Raw genomic sequence first — 21,794 nt, 5'->3', positions numbered from 1 at the left:
ACTTGTTAAGAGTTTATAGTAGTAGTACCTTTAACAGGCCAATATGTACTGGCCGACATCGACCCGTATCTTCAACAAATGAGTGAAAGTCACTGAATGCCCATACATGACTAAACTGTTGCGACATAGGCTTGGAAGCGATATAATACTCTTTAACTGCGTATAAATTCTGTCTACAATGTACACAAATCCACGCGCAACAGTGAGATTCTTTAAGGACGGCTGCGAGGGGACCTTCTGATTGGTGCGCTGATGCTGATTAGAATGAACCTCCCTTCTTTCATCATGGGGGGCCTTTGGATTCTTTTGGCCCTTTGAGAGAGAGCCCACGACAGAGCTGATCACAGGGCAAAGGCACCGAGGTGCAAGGCTTTGATTGGGAAGCAGCATCTCAACTGATATGCTAAGCTGGCTTCCATCTTCTTTCAACAAATACAAAAATGAAGCCAGTGACCAGTCGGTGGGACTTCAAAGAAATAAAATGGAAATGAGGCAAGCAAACAATTCTTTGGTTCATGGCATCTGCCACCGCAGCACATCACTTGATGAAGATGAAGACGATGATGAAACTAATCTCTACTGGACAGACAAGTGCTAATCTTCATCTACCCTACAGTAAAAACTACCAGGGTATTACTGCATGTACTCAGAAGCACAAACACCAGAGATCCCTCTTTAGGGAAAAGGTTTTCATGGTGTTTCATTCAATATTTATCTTTCTTCTCTGATTAAAGTCGCACATTTCTGCCCTACAATCATACGCTTCCTGACCCCCATGTGTGGGCCCCCCACTGAGAGAGACCCCCACGCTAAGGCCAGTTTGACGCTTTAAGGGCTGCTGGACTGCAGCAATTCAAGCACTTCGGTACGCATTCTTTTTACTTCAAAAAGAAAACTCAAACTAAAGAGTCTGCTGTACAGCATGCAAACGACTCACATAAAAATCAAAAGACGAGTTCCATCTGAGAGGCAGGACCGGCCTGTAGAGAACTGGCAGGGGAATACATTCACTGCAAACATCTGAGTTATCACATATTAGAACGGTTTAGCACTGAGAAGATACCCTGTCAGCCATGTAGGAGCTACATGACTTTTCAATGTGCTAAACCTTGTTCCCTGAACAAAAAGACAATAAAATAATTCGTTAAAACTAGGTAGTATAAAACAGGACCTGCAAGGGCGACCGCAGGCGGACACAGAAAGAACATCTTCAAACGTAGAACTGGATAATACTGGCTCGTGGTGGAGCACCGACAACCCCCCCCCCCCCCCCCACCCCCCGTGTTCCTGACCAGGGGGTCCAAACCCCCTCAGTCCCGTCATCAGACAGACGAGGAGGCACGCGGACCGATAAGTAGGTATTAAATACGTTGGGGAACGGCTGAGAGACGCCTCAAACACTGAGGGACTCTGGCGTCCATCGCTGCTCCAGTGAAAAAACTGCTAAGTACTGCCGAGAAATGTCAACATTCACATTCTTTGACAATCTTTTGAAACATTCATGGTGGGTGAGATTTCTCTTCGGAAAACGAGCAAACATACAAACAGAAATAAAAGAAAGAAAACATTCACTCAGAGGAGACGTTGAAGAACACATCCCAGCCGTGGTGACCTTGGTCTGCTTCTGTTCATTGTCTCTTAGAACAACAGCAAATACTGGGCAGCCAGGTCTCTGTCACGCTCTCTCTCACGCACACGCTCACACACCAACAGTGATCAACAGTCACACGCTCACACACGCTGACAGTTACACACACAGAGAAAGTGCCGGCTGGGAGCCGTGCTGGGTTTGTTGGTACTGATGGCAGCTTATCTCAGCGGTCACCCTTATCTTCAGGCCCGAATGCCGCAGCTTCTCTTCCTCCTCCTCCTCCTCCAGCTCCTGCTCCTCCAGCTCCTGCTCCTCCAGCTCCTCGCGGCTGACCTCCGACCCCCCGCTCTCCTCCGTGCTGAGCGAGGCGGGCCGGCTGCGGAGGCCAGAGCAGAGGACGGCCATCTCGGTGCCGTCGTGGGAGTAGCGGCCGGAGTCGCCCGTGTCCTGGCTGCCCTCGCTGCCCGACGAGCCCTCCGTGTCCAGGCAGGGCCCCTGGGGGCCCGGGCCCCGGCGGGGGGACAGCTCCACCTCGTAGCACAGGGCCGTGGCCCCCTGGTGGTAGGACAGCGGCCTCCCGGCTCCACTGGTCGGCACCTGATAGACATTAAGGGCACGGGTCAAACCACTGTAGAGCACGGGGCAAACCACTGTAGAGCACGGGTCAAACCACTGTAGAGCACGGGTCAAACCACTGTAGAGCACGGGTCAAACCACTGTAGAGCACGGGTCAAACCACTGTAGAGCACGGGTCAAACCACTGTAGAGCACGGGTCAAACCACTGTAGAGCATGGGTCAAACCACTGTAGGGTACGGGTCAAACCACTGTAGAGTACGGCTCAAACCACTGTAGAGCACGGATCAAACCACTGTAGAGTATGGGTCAAACCACTGTAACGGACAGGTCAAACCACTGTAGAGTAGGGGTCAAACCACTGTAGAGTATGGGTCAAACTACTGTAAAGGACGGGTCAAACCACTGTAGAGTAGGGGTCAAATCACTGTAGAGTGTCAATATAGTGGTAATCCGTGCACATTGTACTGTGACACATCATGTAGAGGACAAGGCGTTGGATCAAATGTCCCGCCTGAGTCATTGGTAATCGCTGAAACCCTTTGAGGGAACCGTTCTGGTAGATCAAACATCTCCTCTGGTCTGACCTGTATCTCCTCCACGTTCTTCTGGTCCCTCCTGAAGAACCCCCACTTCTTCTTCCTCTTCTCCTCAGGGAGGGGCTTCACCGGCCCCAGGCTGTTGATCATCAGGTCCGTTCCCCCCTTTGAAGATAAAGGAAAGTTAGGAAAGTTAGGACTTAAATCTTTTCTCTAAGCCGTAATGGCGACATTAAAGTGAGTAACCATTGAAGTTGTATTCGTACCTTGGCATCGATAAAGTGGTCTCCACTCATCATGGGCATGACAATCTCTTCATCTTCCGCCTGGGCTTCAGACCTCCGAACGCCTGCTCCAACCAGACCTCCAACCAGACCTCCACCCAGCGCACCACCTGTCCTCTCACTGTACTTATCAGCAGCCAATAGTTTCCTGGACAGGAAGTCAACAAACACATTCATGAGTCAGAAGCCCGACGAGAAACACGCAGAGAGAGGCGACCGGAGGAAGGGGCCTCCGCGAGTCTCTCTCCCACCATGAGGACGACCCAAGTACCTCCCCCTTGTGTTATGTCCTTCTTGAGTTATGTGTCGTGTGGTGTGTGATATATCACCTGCTCTGGCCTCTGCAGGCGATGATGATGGCGGACATGATGCAGAGCAAAGCCACGCACACGCCCACCAGCACGGCCGTCAGCGGTGTCTGGTTCAGGGCCAAGAAACCCTCGGAGGAAACTGCAAAGACGGGCGCACAGGTTAGCTTGAGTATCCCCACACCGTCATCACAAACACCAAACTAAAGGGCCGGAAACGGGGGTCCTGTACACACTATGTTTCCCCTGATGCCCCCGGCTGTAACAGATGTAGTCACGCTTTAGGGTCAGTAGACTATTGTCTCAGGAGCGGGAGCCTTCAGGCGGCCTGTTGGTCACCACAGGGGATGAACAGGGAACTGCATCTCCTTCAGTAAGGGCAGGAGGAAATATGGTCGAGAACCTAACATGGTGACCACCTGTGTAGTCTACACCTGTGTAGTCTACACCAGTGTAGTAGACTACATACTACACAAGGTGTAGTCTACACCTTTGTGGTCTATGGTGGAAGGCCGTAACTCCGCCATCATGGTAACTCAGCTGTCATGGTAACACGGCTGTCATGGTAACACAGGTAGGGCTCAGGCTCTAGGAGGGGCCCCTACTGACCTGGGTTGTGCGGGGGACCGTGGGCGTGGTGGGAGCCAGTGTCGGGCCCCAGGGCCAGCTCCACGGGGGGGGAGAAGGGCCCGTCCCCCATCTGGTTGGAGGCCGACACCTTGACCAGGTACACCTGGCCGGGCTGCAGCCTCTCCAGCAGAGCCATGCTGCTGCCCCCTGCTGGTCAGAAACGGACGTTAGCTCCTGGTTTAGACATTCTATACATTACATCATCTAGGATTTATTTATTGCACAATAAGTGATTTGAGATGTATAGAAGCGACTTTCAGACACAGGTTTGTTAGATGGAGGAACCAGGAATTATTTCACTGCAATTGGTGGGGATTTGTAAATTATGACTTTGATTATTCTTTGTGGACGTAAAAATCCTAAAAAAATTATTGATACTATTTCAGTAATAAAAGTTACATAAATATGTTTTTGCCGATTCCAGCGAGTCTCCCTTGTGACGCATTGCTCACTGTCTCTCTGCAGCACCTGCCACTGGCCGGCGGCCCAGGCTTTCCTGGAGGCGTACAGGATGGTGTAGTGCGTCACCCCCAGCTGGTCCCGGGCCGGGAGCCTCCAGGACACCAGCGCCGTGGAGTCCTGCACCAGGGACACCTTGACCTGGGAGGGGGGCTGCGTCGGGGCTGGGGGGGAGCAGGGAGTCAGTATGTATCAAGGACACCTGGGATTCCAGGTACGATAACGAGGAGCGCCACTAGCAGAGCTAACAGAGGGTCTCTGAACATGCAGTATCTATCAACACCCACGGGGGGGAACTGAACCCCCTGTAACTTCCAATTCATCCAGAAATGATTCATGCAAAATGGGTTCTATTAATTAATGAGAATTTGAGATCTTATCCAACATGTGTATGTTGCATCAGTGTGGTGTGTATTGTGTTTGTTGCAGCAGTGTATTGTGTATGGTTTGTGTTGCTCAGGGCATCTCACCCTCGGGGAAGGTGCTCTGGTAGACCACGGGGCTCCAGGGTAATGTGTGTGCTGTGTGTATTGTGTGTGTTGTGTGTATTGTGTGTGTGTTGTGTGTGTTGCTCAGGGCGCCTCACCCTCGGGGAAGGTGCTCTGGTAGACCACGGGGCTCCAGGGACTGGACAGCTGGTCCAGGTGCAGCCGGATGGCGAACTCATAGCGGGTGTTGGGCTCCAGGTCCCGGACCAGCAGCTTCTCTTCACTCCTGCACGGACACACTCGTTATCACTGCACTAAGGAGACCGTCCAGCAGGTGGTGCTATAGAGCCACTCCGGGAGCTGGGCCCTGCTACAGGGCCGTCTCTCCATTCAGAGTAAGGGCTGCGGGACTATAACTGGCTGCTCACGCTGGAAACACTGGCTCCCAGGGTTGGATCCATTTGTGAACATTTCAACTTTAACCTGACCCCCCCTCATTCCTTTAGGCAAGAACCTGTCCCCTGTGCTGTCCCCCGTCCTCGTGTCCCCTGTCCCGTCCCCTGTTCTACATACTGTCCTGTCCTCCTGTCCCCTCCTCTGTCCATACGTCCCCTGTCCTGTCTTCCAGTCCTCCAGTCCTCTGCTCTGTCCTCCTGTCCTGTGTCCCCCATCCCCCTGTCCTCCTGTCCCCTGTTCTCTATACTGTCCCGTCCATACGCCCCTGTCCTTACGTATGCAGGTAGAGCACCAGCGAGGCGTTCTTCAGCCCGTGGGCGTGGCAGCGGACGGTGTAGTTGAGGGTGCGGCTGGTGAAGGCGGGCCGGGCCCAGTGCAGGAACACGCGGCTGGAGCTGTTGGTCTGGGCGTGGAGGTGGTGGGGTGGGGGGGGCGGAGGCACCAGGCGGTCCCGCACCGCTGGAGAGAGAGGGGTGGAGAGAACAGCGTCAGGGTGGGTGGGGGTCAGGAGACTGGGGGACACTGGTGGACCGCAGTGCCAGCGCTGTAGAGAACACTGGGCGGAGGACTTACAGACACATCCGGGAGTGCTGACGGTCCGGTCGGCGTGGTAACCGTCTCCAAGGGCGTTGAAGGCCAGGATCTTCACGTGGTACTTCTTCCTGGGGTCTGGGGTTGGGAAACAGAACCAGAGGAAGAGGAGGACTTTAGCTGAAGACCCCGTGCAGAACGATAGACACACATGAGGAAACAACTCCTGCAAGCCCTGATGCTGCGGCCGGCTGGGCGGAGCCTCCATGTAGCGGAGGTAGGGAGGTTTGCTTCGGAGGCTGTGATTGGTCGGTGCCTTGGTGGTGTAACACCTTGCCCCATGCTGGGTGTGACGTCGTGTGACACGTCTTTTGGCCCAGCTCGGAGACAAACACCCTATAGCCAAGGGCCATCCGTCATCCTGTCAGCGAGTCTCCACATTGGATGACCCCCCCACACCCCCACCCCCCCCCCCCCCCCCCTCCCTGATTCAGACCTGCTGGCCTCGTGGTTCTATTATGCTGCAGCACAAAGCCTTCTGGAACCTTGTGGTCAGCAGCACTGACCGCTGACCAGACCCCCCACACCCACTGTGTTATTGTATAACTAGGTTATAGTTATAGTATAACTATGTCATGGTTATAGTATAACTAGGTTATAGTTATACTATAACTATGTTGTGGTTATACATCTGTTGCATTTCCCTGTTCATTGGGATACTGTAGAATCTGTGTTTTGTAACATCTGCCCTGATCTCTGTGAATCGATTAAAGATTTAAAGCCGAGCACATTTCAGCCTGTAGCAGGAGGCCGTTAAAATGGGCATCTGCATTATTGTTATTATCGCCTTAATTGGTTTTGCCCTTTTAAGGACGTCTCCGTTCGTTCATTATAATAATCTATAGTTCAGAACTATAAAATATAATCAATTATCACCGGGGCCCTTAATCTATTCCTACTCACGAGCCCTAGAACAGTACGACCCCCATAAATCCTTCAGACTTTACCACCAGAACCCTGAGCTGCAACATGTCGATGGTGACGGAGATATTGATCAGGGAGGAGAGCCAGGGGGAGGAGCCTGGTCCAGGAGCGGGGGTCCTGAGGGGAGGAGCTACAGTGAGGGGAGGAGCTACAGCGAGGTTCCTGAAGTACCTGGGTTTCTCCGGGCAGGGGGGGGGCTGTTCTGTAGGTCAGGGAGTAGTGGTCAACAGAGCAAAGGAAGCAGACTTCCTCGCTCCCTACACAGAAGCCTCTCAACCCGACCGCCACACGTCTTTATTTAGAGTTTGGCTCCTCCCTTTCCTGTCATGTCAGTTAAAGATCTCCGCTTCCACATGTGCTCCTTAGGAGAACAGTGGTTGGAACCGGGTCTCCACCTCTAGGGGGCCACAGTGAGCCCCCCGTCCCCGTCCCCGTCCCCCGTCCCCCAATACAATGGCTCAGCGGAGGGGAGAGAGGGAGGGACACACACACACACACACACACACACACACACACACACACACACACACACACACACACACACACACACACACAAACACACACAAACACACACACACACACACACACACACACACACACACACACACACACAAACACACACAAACACACACACACACACACACACACACACACACACACACACACAGGGAGGGGAGGGAGGCCATGACATCTGGGCCAAGACCTTTGACCCGAACTCTGGGCAGGCTAAATCCTGCAGAGAGCAGGGAGAGGGGGGAGGGGGGAGGGCTCAAACGGGGGAGGGTTGGAACAACAAAAACATGGCAGCGCCGAAAGTCAAAGTAATGAGTGTAGCGAGGACTCAGAATGCAGAGTCACCACCCCCCCCCCCCTTCCCGAGTCCCCCCCTTCACGCCCGTCCTAGTGGGAGGGGCCACACATACCATGTGACCTACAGCAGGACTTTACAGACACATTGACGCAATAGCATCTTATCCTAGCTACCTCTGTTGTACAGGGGGAATGGGTTAACCTAGTTATTGTCGCTTTGGGTAAAAGCGTCTGCTAAACGCCATAATGTAAAATGTAAAGAATAATCTCAACAGATTCACTCCTTTAATCCGCCGCGAGTTGAGACACCCTCTGTGGACAACGCCGCTCTGAACGCCGCTCTGAGCTTTCAGAGCGGCGTTCAGAGCAGCGTTCAGAGCGGCATTCAGAGCGGCGTTCAGAGCGGCGTTCAGAGCGGCGTTCAGAGCGGCGTTCAGAGCAGCGTTCAGAGCGGCATTCAGAGCGGCGTTCAGAGCGGCGTTCAGAGCGGCGTTTAGAGCGGCGTTCAGAGCAGCGTTCAGAGCAGTGTTCAGAGCGGCAGCCGTCCCCACAGCCTCAGGAACCTTCTCCACGCTCCTTTCCCAGATATGAATCTCAGAGGGTTCTGAGCCATCCCTTGTGTCTCTTTGTATCGGAGGACAGTTCCGGGCTGTCCGTGGTCTCCTGATGGACACGCCCCCTCAGAGAGGAGCTGGGCAGCACTTTGTTCTGCAGAGAAAAGACGAAGGACCCCCGGACCCCCGGGGCCATGGAGCAGCAAGACCTCCCTGGGCCGTAAAACCACAGTACGCACGCACACACACACACACACACACACACACACACACGCTGACCATCTATCATACACACACACACATACACACACAACCACACACACACAGTATCCATCACACACACACACATACACACACACACAGTATCCATCACACACACACACACACACACTGACCAACATACACACACACTGACCAACACACACACACGCACACACACACACACACTCTGACCAACACACACACACACACACTGACCAACACACAGCATCCATCACACACACACACACACACACACCACTGACAAACACACAGCATCTATCACACACACACACACACACACACACACACACACACACACACACACACACACACACACACACACACACACACACACACATACACACACAGATTAGCCGTGTACTCATACAGATGTAGTTCACTTTGTGATGAGTTAAATCGTGGGCTAGCCCAGCGCTAACCACTGCTGCTGTGAGGGACTCATAACGTAGCACAGCGCAGTTAGCCGGATCGATGTAGCATATCGCCACATGAGGGCTCGACTGGATCAGAGTCAGCCAGCAGGACGTGAGGCCACTGACAGGCCACCCAATGAAAGGCTCTCTGGGTCTGAACATCTGGGATTATGTCATTCTTTTGTACTCTAATGCTGAAGTGTTATCTACCGTAAACACCAACGTGCACCTCATGGCCCCGTGGTGAAGAGCAGAAACAGTGGAGGGGAGGAGGAGGAGGAGGAGGAGGAGGAGGAGGAGGAATACACACACCACGGATAAATCCTCTCGTTGCGGCCGTAGTATAGCTGTCAGACCCCCATGCTTGCGTTTAGCCCAGCGTGTGCTCACGTGTATTCTGTGCATATGAGAAGACAGGCCCTCGTGCGTGGCCGGGCCCCTCACATGCATTCCTCTTTCCGGCCGGCCCCTCAATCACACGGGGCTCCCAGGCTGACCCCCCCCCAGTGGAGAGTGTCGGTCTGTTTACACACAGAGAGTTAGGGGCTCGCCCTTTCAGGACGGAGCCACCGCACGTGTGTGTGTGTGTGTGTGTGTGCGTATGTATGTGTGTGTGGTTGGTTATGTAAGAGTTTAAATAAATAAAGATAATAATGGGTATGTGGATAATGTTTAATAGCTACTATGAGTCTCTAAAAGGATTTATAAGATACTAGACCTGTCGAAAAATATTTTATATTTTTTCAAAAACTCACTTTTAAGTCCTTGTAAGTTCTGACGTCTCAGATATATTTTTCACTATAAATTCCATCCTAGCTGCTGTCCACAGACGCTCCTCCTCTGAGAGCCACCAGGAGGACACAGACCACATGGCTCAGGGCTGACTCAGAGAGGGATTCGGAAACGACATGTTTTTCAAAGCTAATAAAGCGAACTCTCTCCCTCCAAAGTTAAAAGCGAGAATGTGTTGGTGTTTGGTTCTGCGTGCAACCCTGGGAGCAGCAGGCTCCTCTCTATTCCCTCCACATGGGAGGTCAGAAGAGGGCTTTCTCCACCCTCTGTGGACTCAACTGAGCCCCTCCTCAACCCCCACCGTGAGCTGCTAAAACGGCACAGAAGCCTTTGGTTTGATCCCAACACTTTGCCTTGGATCAGATGGTAGAAATGTGCATTTCTTTTACATTCTGGTTTCAGCTTGTGCCCCTCGGTTCATCTCGGTGTTACAAGTGGAACTTTAATGGGAGGCTTTGATGTAAATGATCCCGCGGCTATCCTGCTCAGAGCTGCGTAAAACAGCCAGTAAATCTCTGTCACAGTGACATCTTTCCCCCCCGCCAAAGCCTCATCTATCGATCCTTTGTGTACGACACACAAGAGGAAGCGCCTTTTCTGCGACGCAGGCACAATGTTGCCCAGCACGCTCCCCGTTTCAGCTATTTCACATTCAGATGGTTCCTCACTGCAGTGCTCTGGTCAACAGGGATAGCCTGCAGCTAGTCCATTAAGCTAATGAAATCCGGTCTGTGGGGAGTGACCGCGGTCGTAACCCGGGACATCGGTGAGCTGAGCCGATATCAGGACCATCAACGGCAGAGTGCTGCTCTGAGAGGCATGGTGGGTGCAGAGTGCTGCTCTGTTCCCTCATTCTTCTCCGGCCACCTGGCTGGCCTGGGGCCACAGATGGTCAGTTGTCCACTCCTCTGCCCCCCCTCCCCCCCCCCCCCCCCCCTCTGGCCTGCACCCCCCCACCCCTCTATCTCACATGGCACAGGGATCCCAGCGAAAGGCCAAGCAGACAATCCCTGCCCCAGCCAGCAGCTGCGGGGCCAGAGCCCCACATTGGGACCGGATCAGAGGTCATGGGGTCGGGGGGGGGAAGGGGGGGGTGTTGGCCTGCTCTCCTCCAGGCCCCGTAAACCCCTGCATACCACATGAAGAGAGCCAATCAATCACCCGTTGCTCGGGCCGTCGATAGGAAGTGGCTGCCAGTTTCAAAACAACGGGTGCCCATGGGCAAGAACCACTGCCAGGTCCAGTAGGACCGGCCGGGTCGGTTCCCTTTTCTGATTCATCTTAAATGCCGACAGCGGCACCAAGACCAGCAGGGACCACAAGGACCTAGGGACCCCCAGACCCAGTCCAGGGCCCCCCTGACCCAGTCCAGGGCCCCCCTGACCCAGTCCAGGGACCCCCTGACCCAGTCCAGGGCCCCCCTGACCCAGTCCAGGGACCCCCTGACCCAGTCCAGGGACCACCTGACCCAGTCCAGGGACCACCTGACCCAGTCCAGGGACCACACACCATCCACCTTAGTTCTCTCAAAATGGAGGAGCATGGCCAACCAAATCTCCCATGATGCGTTGTGTGGCTCACCCAGGCCTCCGATGGTGTGTCGGCTGTCGGAGGGCCTCAGCAGCAGGGGGGCGCCCTCGGGGCGGCTCTCCTCGTGGTAGTAGACCCGGTAGCCCAGGACCCGGACGGAGTGGCCCGGGGCCAGGGACCAGCTGAGGCTGAGGGTGGTGCAGTTCAGGGGGTCCACGGTCAGCAGGGGGGCCAGGGGCACTGGGGGCGAGAAAGAGAAAAAACAATACATCGCTGTCAGACCAGTGATAAAACATATTCATGACAATCACGTTTAAATAGTCTATCTATACCGCTACTTCCTATATGCGTGCATTCTGTTCTTTCTTGATGAAGCGCCTCGATAAGGTGAACCCAGATCAAATACTTTTCCACGTCTCAGCCCGTCTGGACTAAAACTCAACCCTGGAGTTAACCTGGAGTTAGCGCGACCTTAGGGTCTGTTTAGTTAACGAACATAACATGCTCAGTATGCACATAACATGTCCAGCACGCACATGTAATGTGCGTGCTGGACATGTTATGTGCATACTGAAGTTCTGAACATGCACATATTCAGTCATTCTTTCTGGGGGTGAGACTCCACATAGAGGGGCCGCAGCCTTCAGTCCAGGAGCAGGGAGGGAGGGGGGCAGGTTTGTGTTCTCGGAGCGGAGGAGGATTCCTGTGGGTGTGATCCTGGGAAAGAGAGAGGCAGACCCTCCCCCGGCCGGCCGAGAGCCGCTCTAAGGGCCCCTATTCTCCCCCCGCCGCGGTCCGCCTCTCTTTATGGCCCCTGACTGAAGCCATCCTAATGCCACTGACAGTGGGGGTCAAAGGGTGCGGAGCAGCAAACGCAATGCCTGAACGAGATTATTAGAGAGCTCCTCTCCCTCTCTCTCTCTCTCTCTCTCTCTCTCTCTCTCTCTCTCTCTCTCTCTCTCTCTCTCTCTCTCTCTCTCTCTCCCTCCCTCCCTCCCTCCCTCCCTCTCTCTCTCTCTCTCTCCCCTCTCCCTGCAAATGCTGAACGGACAACAAACACACTGGTATGTGTGTGTGTGTGTGTGTGAGTGTGTGTGTGTGTGTGTGTCTGTGTCTGTATGTATGTGTGTCTATGTGTGTGTGTGTGTCTATGCGTTTCTATGCGTGTGTGTGTGATTGTGTTAAACATTTGCGTCCGGCTCCCTCCTCATATCTACTTTGATTCTGTACCCTGATGACCGCTGACCAGAGTCAAGCCCGGGCAGTAACCAGTAACCAGTAACAAGTAACCAGTAACCAGTCACACGTTCTTATGACCAGGAGGACAGCCTGTGTGTCCATCCACTCTGACCACATGACCTTCGACCTCACCCACCTTTGGCGCTGGAGGCCTTGGGGGTGCGGTGGGAGGTCCAAGCGGAGGGCTCGCCCCAGCCGGCCCCGGTGGCGGCCGTGATGCGCAGCAGGTAGGTGGTGTCGGGGCGGAGGTCCGTCAGCAGGTGCTGGCCCCGCCCCCCGGGGAGCTCCAGCGTGGTGGGCGTCGGCTCGGCGCCGCTGCGGAACGCCAGCCGGAGCGCCGTGACGCGGCCGCGGCTCAGCTTGGCGGGCAGCGGCGCCCAGGACACCGCGATGTCCGTCGGGCTGCGGCTGGTCAGGCTGAGCTCAGGGGCCCGCAGCGGGACTGGGGGACAAGAGACACACAGAGGGGCTGTTAGCACTGAGATCAGGGGCCCCAGGGGGACAAGAGACACACAGAGGGCCGGTCAGGGGCCCCAGGGGGACAGGGGGGACAAGAGACACACAGAGGGCTGGTCAGGGGCCCCAGGGGGACAAGAGACACACAGAGGGCCGGTCAGGGGCCCCAGGGGGACAGGAGACACACAGGGGGCTGGTCAGGGGCCCCAGGGGGACAAGAGACACACAGAGGGCTGGTCAGGGGCCCCAGGGGGACAGGAGACACACAGGGGGCTGGTCAGGGGCCCCAGGGGGACAGGGGGGACAAGAGACACACAGAGGGCCGGTCAGGGGCCCCAGGGGGACAGGAGACACACAGGGGGCTGGTCAGGGGCCCCAGGGGGACAGGGGGGACAAGAGACACACAGAGGGCTGGTCAGGGGCCCCAGGGGGACAGGAGACACACAGGGGGCTGGTCAGGGGCCCCAGGGGGACAGGAGACACACAGGGGGCTGGTCAGGGGCCCCAGGGGGACAAGAGACACACAGAGGGCCGGTCAGGGGCCCCAGGGGGACAGGAGACACACAGGGGGCTGGTCAGGGGCCCCAGGGGGACAGGGGGGACAAGAGACGAACAGAGGGCCGATCAGGGGCCCCAGGGGGCCAGGAGACACACAGGTGGCCGGTCAGGGGCCCCAGCGGGACAGGGGGGACACAGGGGGCCGGTCAGGGGCCCCAGGGGGCCAGGAGACACACAGGGGGCCGGTCAGGGGCCCCAGGGGGACTGGGGGGACTTGAGATCAGTAAAACCTCATGAAGACTGTTCAGACATTAACTCAAGCCCTGCTCAGGGTTTATCGGGGCCCCCCCTGCTGAGGGCCAGTTCAGGGGCCTGCGGTGGGAATCGAACCGGCGGCTCACCGTCTTCCAGCGTCTTGCCCACCACGGGGTCCGACATGCAGCTGGCGCCCATGGGCATGTAGGCCACGATGTAGAAGGTGTAGTTCCGCGCGGGCTCCAGGTCGTCGATGATGTAGCGCGTCGTGTCGTTGCCGATGACGACTTGGTACTCCTCGTTGTTCATGCCTGGCCAATCACACGAGAGAACAAAACAGAAGAGTTTAGTAACGGATAACATGTGGGCTCGGGAGTGCAGCCTCCCGTCTGAGTCTCCCTCTCATGGTCGGGACGGACTTGTGTTTCTGATTAGGAGGGATTAAAGAAACGACACAAAGGCCTTAACTTAACTTAACTTAACTGGCAGCCCGGGCCCACAGAGCGACTCCTGACCCGGTAAACAAAACCCTTGAGCAAACACACAAGAACCTCGCCTGGAGCGTGAATAGCCAATAAGTGTGTGACAAAGGCCTTCCTGTCCGCCCCCACACCCTGAGACTAGCACCCTTCATCACACGGCCTAATTAGCCCCTCTCTCTGCTAATTAGCCCCTCTCTGTCAGTGGCCCCTCCCCCGTTCTGCCCTACTCAGGTGCAGAGCGCTTGGTCTCTCCATTGATTCGCTCTTGCACCGGACTGAATGTGTCACTGAGTCTGAATCAACTAAAGCCTGAACAGAGCCAAGTGCCTTAGGAGATGGAGGGGGAGAGGGAGAGGGAGAGGGAGAGGGAGAGGGAGAGAGGAGAGAGAGAGGAGAGAGAGAGAGAGAGAGAGAGAGAGAGAGAGAGAGAGAGACAGAGAGACAGAGAGAGAGAGAGAGAGAGACAGAGAGAGAGTATCCCGGTTCCCGGTATACTCCGGCAGGTGCGTGGGTTCTGTGCGTTCCCGCTGGCCGCGTCCAAAGGCTCTCTGCTGAATGCTCCTACCACAGGCGGAGGCTTTCTGTGGGGACGGGGGATTGTCTGAGTGGCTGTCAGCAGAGGAGGACCAGGCTCCCAGGGCGGCTGAGGGTGTGAGGGGGTCTGCTGCCACACTGACGCCCTTGTGCTGCTACTGAATAGTTTGCTGAGCAGCGTGTCAGCCCAGTACAGCCCAGCACAGTGCCGGTCCTGGTGGGTACAGTCCACCAGGACCGGCACCCGACGCTGACGGAAAACGCTCTTATTACCCCCGGCCGGCCGTAGCGACCCACCAGTCCCCTGACCCCCGGCGGGCTGCAGCACTATTGAGAACAGATGGCCCCCCGCCCACATTCCACATGAGGAAGTCGATTTCAGGTTTTCTAGCGGTCGGCTCCAGGGCGAGGGAGTCAACGCAACACGGACCATACCACACGCTTTAGAGGGAGGGCTAAACATGGACCATACCACACGCTTTAGAGGGAGGGCTAAACATGGACCATACCATACGCTTTAGAGGGAGGGCTAAACATGGACCATACCACACGCTTTAGAGGGAGGGCTAAACATGGACCATACCATACGCTTTAGAGGGAGGGCCAAACATGGACCATACCATACGCTTTAGAGGGAGGGCTAAACACGGACCGTACCAAACACTTTGGGGCGGGGGGAGTCCGTAAAAGTGGATCAGTCCACACGCTTTGCGGCGGGGGGGTTTGTGTATAACCGGTCCTCCGGTATGCGCTCACCTTCGGCCTTCATGTAGTGGACGGAGTAGGCGATGACCTTGGCGGCGTTGTAGAGGGGGCGGTCCCAGGCCAGCAGCACGGCGGTGCTGGACACGGCCTCGGCCCGCAGGCCGCGCGGGGCGCTGGGCCGGTCCTCCGACACCACCACCACCAGCCGCGCCGCGGCCAGGACGCAGCCCAGCGCGCTCTCCGCCTGGCACTGGTACACGCCGTCGTCCTCCGCCGTGAGCTGGTTGATCACTAGTTTGCTGTGGAAACCACACACACACACACGTACAGACACACACACAGGCACACACACACACAGACACACGAACACACACACACACACACATATACACACACACACACACAAAAACACACACACACAGAAACACACAGACACGCAGACACACATACACAGGCACAGACACACACACAAACACAGACAGACGCACACACAGACACGCAGACACACACACAGAAACACACAGACACGCAGACACACATACACAGACACACACAGACACACACACACACACACACACACACACACACACACACACAATGAGGATTAGGAATGGGAGTGGGTCGGTGTGGGGGTCCCTGGAGCGTCTGGTCGGCTGTTATTGCCCTCTGAGGGGAAGGAGGAAGTGACTCTAGCGCCGTGGGCTCTGGGGTTAATTATTGAGCTTCCTCTCTGGTGAGGAAACACAGCTGATGAATATTTGATTCCAATGGTTTGGGAACAGGAAGCCGCGGCCGTATAAGGGAACAGGCCTCACTGTGTTGAGCCCCAGCGTGTATGAGGTCACTGACCACCACCTGAGGGCCCCCAGTGTGAGGAGCAGGTAGTGGGCGGGGCCTACCTGTTGTACATCTTGACGCGGCCGTTGGGGCGAACCCTCTCGCCGTTCTTCAGCCAGGTGACGAGGGGGGCGGGGGCGCCGGCCGCCGCGCACACGAAGCGGGCCGTCCCGGCGCGGGGGCGGGTCAGGCTCTGGGGCGCCTCCACCAGGGAGGGCGGGGCTAGAGCGACAGCAACAGACCAACGTCAGCACCATCAACAGGGCAGGAGCACCACCCACCACCCCACCATGTCCACCCTCAGGAAGGAACACCACCCAGCACCCCACCATGTCCACCATCAGGAACACCACCCACCACCCCACCATCAGGAACACCACCCACCACCCCACCATGTCCACCCTCAGGAACACCACCCACCACCCCACCATGTCCACCCTCAGGAACACCACCCACCACCCCACCATGTCCCCGCTCAGGAACACCACCCACCACCCCACCATGTCCCCGCTCAGGAACACCACCCACCACCCCACCATGTCCCCGCTCAGGAACACCACCCACCACCCCACCGTGTCCACCCTCAGGAACACCACCCACCACCCCACCATGTTCACCCTCAGGAACACCACCCACCACCCCACCATGTCCACCCTCAGGAACACCACCCAGCACCCAACACCAGAAGCACCACCCAGCACCACCCTAAGGAATACCACCCAACCATGTCCCCGCTCAGGAACACCACCCAGCACCCTCAGAAAAGCACCACCATCAGGAACACCACCCAGCACCCATCATGTCCACCCTCAGAACACCACCTCCATCAGGACCCCCCCCACCCCACCACGCCCCACCCTCGGGCCCGGGGGCGGAGCCTCACCGAGCACGGTGACGTTGGCGTGGGCCAGGCTGTGGGTGCGGGTCCCGGGCGTGGAGGCGCGGCACACGTACACCCCGGCGTGCTGCGGCCGCGCGGCGGACAGCACCAGGTTCCCGTTGCCGAGCACCCGGCTGTGGTGCACGTCGATGGAGCGCCCGTCGGCGCGGCTCCAGGAGATCAGGGGCCGCGGGCTGCCCGTCGCCAGGCACTCCAGCACCGCGCTGTGGTGCAGGGCCACCGAGGTGTTCTGGGGCCCCGCCACGATCAGGGGCCTCTGGGGGGGAGGGGGGAGGAGGGCTGGGGGAGGGAGGGGAGGGTTTAGACAGAGGGCAGCAGCTTTTAATTATCTTATCCTAGCTACCTCTGTTGTATGAACAAATGTACTTTTTGTAAGTCGCTTTGGATAAAAGCGACTGCTAATCGCCCTAAAGGTAAATGTAATGTGGCTCAGGAGGTAGAGCGGGTTGGCTGGTAACCCGAAGGTTGCAAGTTCGATCCCCGGCTCCTCCTAGCTGAGTGTCGAGGTACCCCGAGCGAGACACCTCCCCCTGACTGCTCCGGACGAGCTGGCTGTCGCCCTGAGTGGCTGACACCGCCGTCGGTGTGTGAATGTTTGAATGTGAGGCGGTATTGTCAAGCGCTTTGAGTGGCCCGCGCACTAACAGACGTCGCTCCTCCGGTTAAAGATTGTCTGAAATTGAAGCCCTCAAACGAGCGACCGGTCACTAGCTTCTAATGCCGTTAACTTCCTGCTCTGAGACCTGAACTTCCTGCTGAGCCATGACCCCGTGACCTCTGACCTACCGGGCGTGACGGTGAGCGTGGCCTCCACGCTGCGGCGGCGGTTGGCGATGTTGGTTGCTATGCAGCGGTAGTTGCCGGCGTCTTCCGCCCGCACGGCGTGGATCTGGAGAACGCCGCCGGGAAGTACGGTGAGTCTGGACGGAACCGGACGAGACGACGTTAACACAGAGAGGGTCTCACAGGGTCCGACGTTGATCATATGGAGCATTATGGGATGGTTTCAGATTCAACAAACGTTATAATGTTGATTTGGTTTGACTTCTGTTCATAACCAACATCAGAACATCAGAACGGACTAAAAGGAGCCCCTGAAACCCTCCAGTACCCCTAAGGGTCGGGACCCCCCTCTGAGAAACACTTGAGAGTAAGAAATGCGATTATATTATGACATGATTGCTAAATAGTTCAATATATTGAACTACGGTAGTGGTATGAAGACCTTTCAGTGTTAACATGGGTTTACATTAGGTGGACTACGGTAATGTTAGGGATGTGAGGCGAGGCAGACCTTTCAGTGCTTAGGGGCAGGGTGACACGGTTGAACTCCCAGGTGATGATGGGGGGGGGGTTGGAGTTAATGCTGCAGGCCAGCCGCCCCACGGAGCCCTCGGTCACCACGATGGAGGAGGGCTGGCTCGTGAAGGAGGAGATACCTGGGAGGAAACGCAAAGGGAAACGTCAGAGCGGAACCTTTTTACCTGGTTTCCAGGTTAGTCTTTGCCTTCTTTTGAGGACGTTGAACCCGAATGAGGAAAACAAACACATCCTAGCCTCCAGTATTGATCACAAAAAAGAACACAAGCAAATCAAGAAGAGACAATTTGTTTGGATGCGAGTTCTGTTTGATTCAGTTTGGATGTGAGTTCTGTTCGCTTCAGTTTGGATGTGAGTTCTGTTAGATTCTGTTTGTTCAGTCATATGGCTCCACTACACATGTCCAAATCGAGGAGAAATATGCCACCAACTCATGCTCCCTTGACTACATTTTTCACTTTGTGTTTTAAAACTAAATTTATTGCTACATTTCATTTATAAAATTTGGACCCATTGGAAGTCTACGAGCTCAGGAAACCAAACGACTGGTAAACCCAGGACCTACAAAGCAGGTAGAAGCTCCACCTCCTCCTGGGTGGAGCTTCTGGGGTCTGAAGAAACAGGAGGCTGCAGGGCTGCTCCTTACGACCCTGATCCATCAGTGTACGTACAGCGTGTTAAATACACCCATACACCAGCTCATCAATACCACTGCTGCATCCCAATAACAGCCTCCCTGGGTCACGCCCTCCCTAGGCCACGCCCTCCCCCGGTCACGCCCTCCCTCGGCCACGCCCTCTCTGGGGCACGCCCCCCTGCGTAACACAGGCAGGCGGACATAAAGGGGCCTAGCAGCACACAACCAATCAGAGTATCCGACGGCTCTGATCCTAAAACCGCCAACGCTCTCAGACTTCGCATGTTGAATCGGACCAGACAGCCTCCGCGTGGTTCCAAAGGCTCCCAACACAGCTGAACACCTCAAACAGATTTGTTCCTCGTCCGAGTCTCCCCAAACCTTTCAGATGGCCAACGGTTGGGCCAGTGTGTTCCACACTTCAAACCCCTGCTGTCGCTCTTCCTCCTGTGTTTCCGAGTTCAGGAGGAAACCGGCCATTAGCTCTGTTCTTTCTCGCCAGTTTTTAAACTTTGCTCTCTTCAGATATGTCAACAAGTCACGGCTGCTGCCCTTTGACCTCTGAGCTGTCTCTCTCCTGGCGTTCCTGATGGGCTCCGGCCCCCGGGCCGATCCCAGGCCGGCACAGGAAGGGGCGCAAAGGTGAACCATGTGGTCGCGGACGCGTGGCAGAAACTAAACACACTAAAGCCTCGTGGCTTCAGGTCTCACTCCGCTGATCCCTCAGAGCTACAGACGCCCACTGAACGACCGGGTGATGGATGGGCTCCACTCGGTGGTCTCTGACACGCAGAGACATTCACCACGACCCTTGCTCCACCCTCCCTCCCAGAAAGCAGGGGGCCCACTGCTCTGCAGACGAGGAGACGCTGCCCCCCTCGGGCCGGGGCGGCGGCGGGACTGCCAGGTGTCACGGTGCCAAACCGCCGGGGGGGGGGGGCTCCAAGAGCAGGCAGACTCTGGGAGGGTCCTGACGCCATCCCGGCCCACTGACAGCTGGGGAGCGGAGAGAGAGGAGCCTTCGCCTGAGAGGAGAAGGCGACGAACAGAGGAGTGTTCTCTCAGGACGATGCGTCTCACTCTGCCGCTCAGCAGAGCTTCTACTTAGCCCAGAGCGAAGCACGATAGCTACTGAAATATACAATAAACAAATACTTTGAAAAGATTTGAACATCTTTTAATCAAATGTTATGATCAAATCTTCTCCGTTTGTTGTCCTTCTGAAAGCGTGGTAGTGTATTCGGGGGGGGGGGGGGGGGGGGGAGACATGCTGGGGGGGTGGGGGGCAACATGGGGGGGGCATCATACTGGAGAGGGGGGGTGGGGGGCAACATGGGGGGGGGGGGGCATCATACTGGAGAGGGGGGGTGGGGGGCAACATGGGGGGGGGGCATCATACTGGAGAGGGGGGGTGGGGGCAACATGGGGGGGGGGCATCACACTGGAGAGGGGGGGTGGGGGCAACATGCTGTTCTGATCGCTGGTTCCGGAGCGGTTGCTCTGCTGGACCTGTTTAATTGAATTAGCTCTGAGCGGTCAGGCCTCTCGTGTGAGCGAGCGGTCGCCTATTCTGCTCGGAGCTTTGATGTGAGCTGAGGAGGAGGGGGGGGGGGACCTGACTCCCTGACCCCCCCATCCTAACACACCAGGTCTGAACCAGGGTTAATGAGCTGAATGGTAGAAGCTGAGGAGTGCATGGGAACCACTGTTGGCTGTACTGGTCTGTACTGGGCGCCCTGCCTCCCTCTAATGGTATTGGATCGGTAAACAGGGTCATTGATTATGGATCAGCCCTGAGCAGGGTTGTTGGGGTGTCAGGCGCTCAGAGGAGACGACCTTCGCTAGCCGCTGATGTTTCCCTCGACCCCTTCATGTTTATTTATGTAAGGATCCACTGAGGGGAAATGATCCATACAGTGAGTTCAGTATTGAATATCTTTACTTCAATATTGATTTACTTAAGTTCGCTAACAGTTACTGACAGTTTTTTGTTTTCGAATTCCTTCAGTGTCTTATGTGAATAAGTAAAAGGTCTGAAAAATCTTCAAGAAAGGGCCATCAAGGGTTTTCACGCTCCGTGAAATCAAACGTTTACAGAGCCGCTTTCGTCAGAGGCAAATACCTCGTTCTTTACTTCTCCCAACACAAAGAGGTTACGGCCATCTGTCTCTCCCGGCTTACCTCTCACCTTTCACCTCTGACCTCTGCCAATCCTAGCCAGCGCACAGCTCCGGCCTATTCTTGTGTGACCACCCCAGAACTCTGCTGCTGCTGTGCAAAGCTTTGGTTTCTAGAAACTATCCATCACTCAGGGAAAACCCCTGCACTTAAAACAACACAAACGCTGATCTTTACTGCTCTTTTTCAGCCTCTTGACTGCAATAACTCAGGATTGTTGCAACCACAATATGGCTACGGCCCGGTGATGAACTATCACTGGTTACAGGACAGAACTAACACGTAACATGACATAATTATCACCGGTTACCAATTATTCAGGCCAATCTTTGACTTTAAAGGTCAGGGCTGCCCATGTATTTCCCCTTTAACTGGCTATTGGTTATTCTCTCCCCTCCTCATCGGTCAGACTGGGAGCAAATGATGAACGCACTGCTGTTTGATCTGACTGCTACACTGGTCGACTGTTCCCTCTGCATGAGAACATTCAGATGTTTCTCCAGAGCAGAATCTACGACCTACAGCAGGTTTAGATTCACCCTCTGGGAGGGGGGGGGTCTCGACCCGGAGCAGAACAGAGGCTAAG

General features: G+C 55.8%; 1 protein-coding gene across 1 annotated transcript in view; it reads right to left on the bottom strand.

Moving 5' to 3' along the window:
- Positions 1-1,332: 1,332 nt before the first annotated feature.
- prtga (protogenin homolog a (Gallus gallus)) overlaps positions 1,333-21,794 on the bottom strand; it is a 25,714-nt gene continuing 5,252 nt past the window's right edge. The window contains exons 3-19 of the mRNA XM_060071455.1: positions 18,368-18,512; positions 17,860-17,993; positions 17,056-17,352; positions 16,235-16,394; positions 15,387-15,634; positions 13,761-13,925; positions 12,542-12,847; positions 11,218-11,406; positions 5,844-5,939; positions 5,546-5,729; positions 4,973-5,100; positions 4,380-4,550; positions 3,907-4,074; positions 3,319-3,439; positions 2,972-3,137; positions 2,754-2,870; positions 1,333-2,188 (exon numbers count right to left, since the gene is read on the bottom strand). Of these exons, the coding sequence (XP_059927438.1) occupies positions 1,748-2,188; positions 2,754-2,870; positions 2,972-3,137; positions 3,319-3,439; positions 3,907-4,074; positions 4,380-4,550; positions 4,973-5,100; positions 5,546-5,729; positions 5,844-5,939; positions 11,218-11,406; positions 12,542-12,847; positions 13,761-13,925; positions 15,387-15,634; positions 16,235-16,394; positions 17,056-17,352; positions 17,860-17,993; positions 18,368-18,512 (3,236 nt within the window). The 3' untranslated portion in view covers positions 1,333-1,747. The remainder of the gene's footprint in view (positions 2,189-2,753; positions 2,871-2,971; positions 3,138-3,318; positions 3,440-3,906; positions 4,075-4,379; positions 4,551-4,972; positions 5,101-5,545; positions 5,730-5,843; positions 5,940-11,217; positions 11,407-12,541; positions 12,848-13,760; positions 13,926-15,386; positions 15,635-16,234; positions 16,395-17,055; positions 17,353-17,859; positions 17,994-18,367; positions 18,513-21,794) is intronic.

The sequence above is a fragment of the Gadus macrocephalus genome, chromosome 14 (genome assembly GCF_031168955.1).
Source record: "Gadus macrocephalus chromosome 14, ASM3116895v1".
Classification (NCBI taxonomy): Eukaryota; Metazoa; Chordata; class Actinopteri; order Gadiformes; family Gadidae; genus Gadus; species Gadus macrocephalus.
Note: the sequence above shows the minus strand (reverse complement) of the source record. Positions and strands in the feature narration are given on the sequence as shown.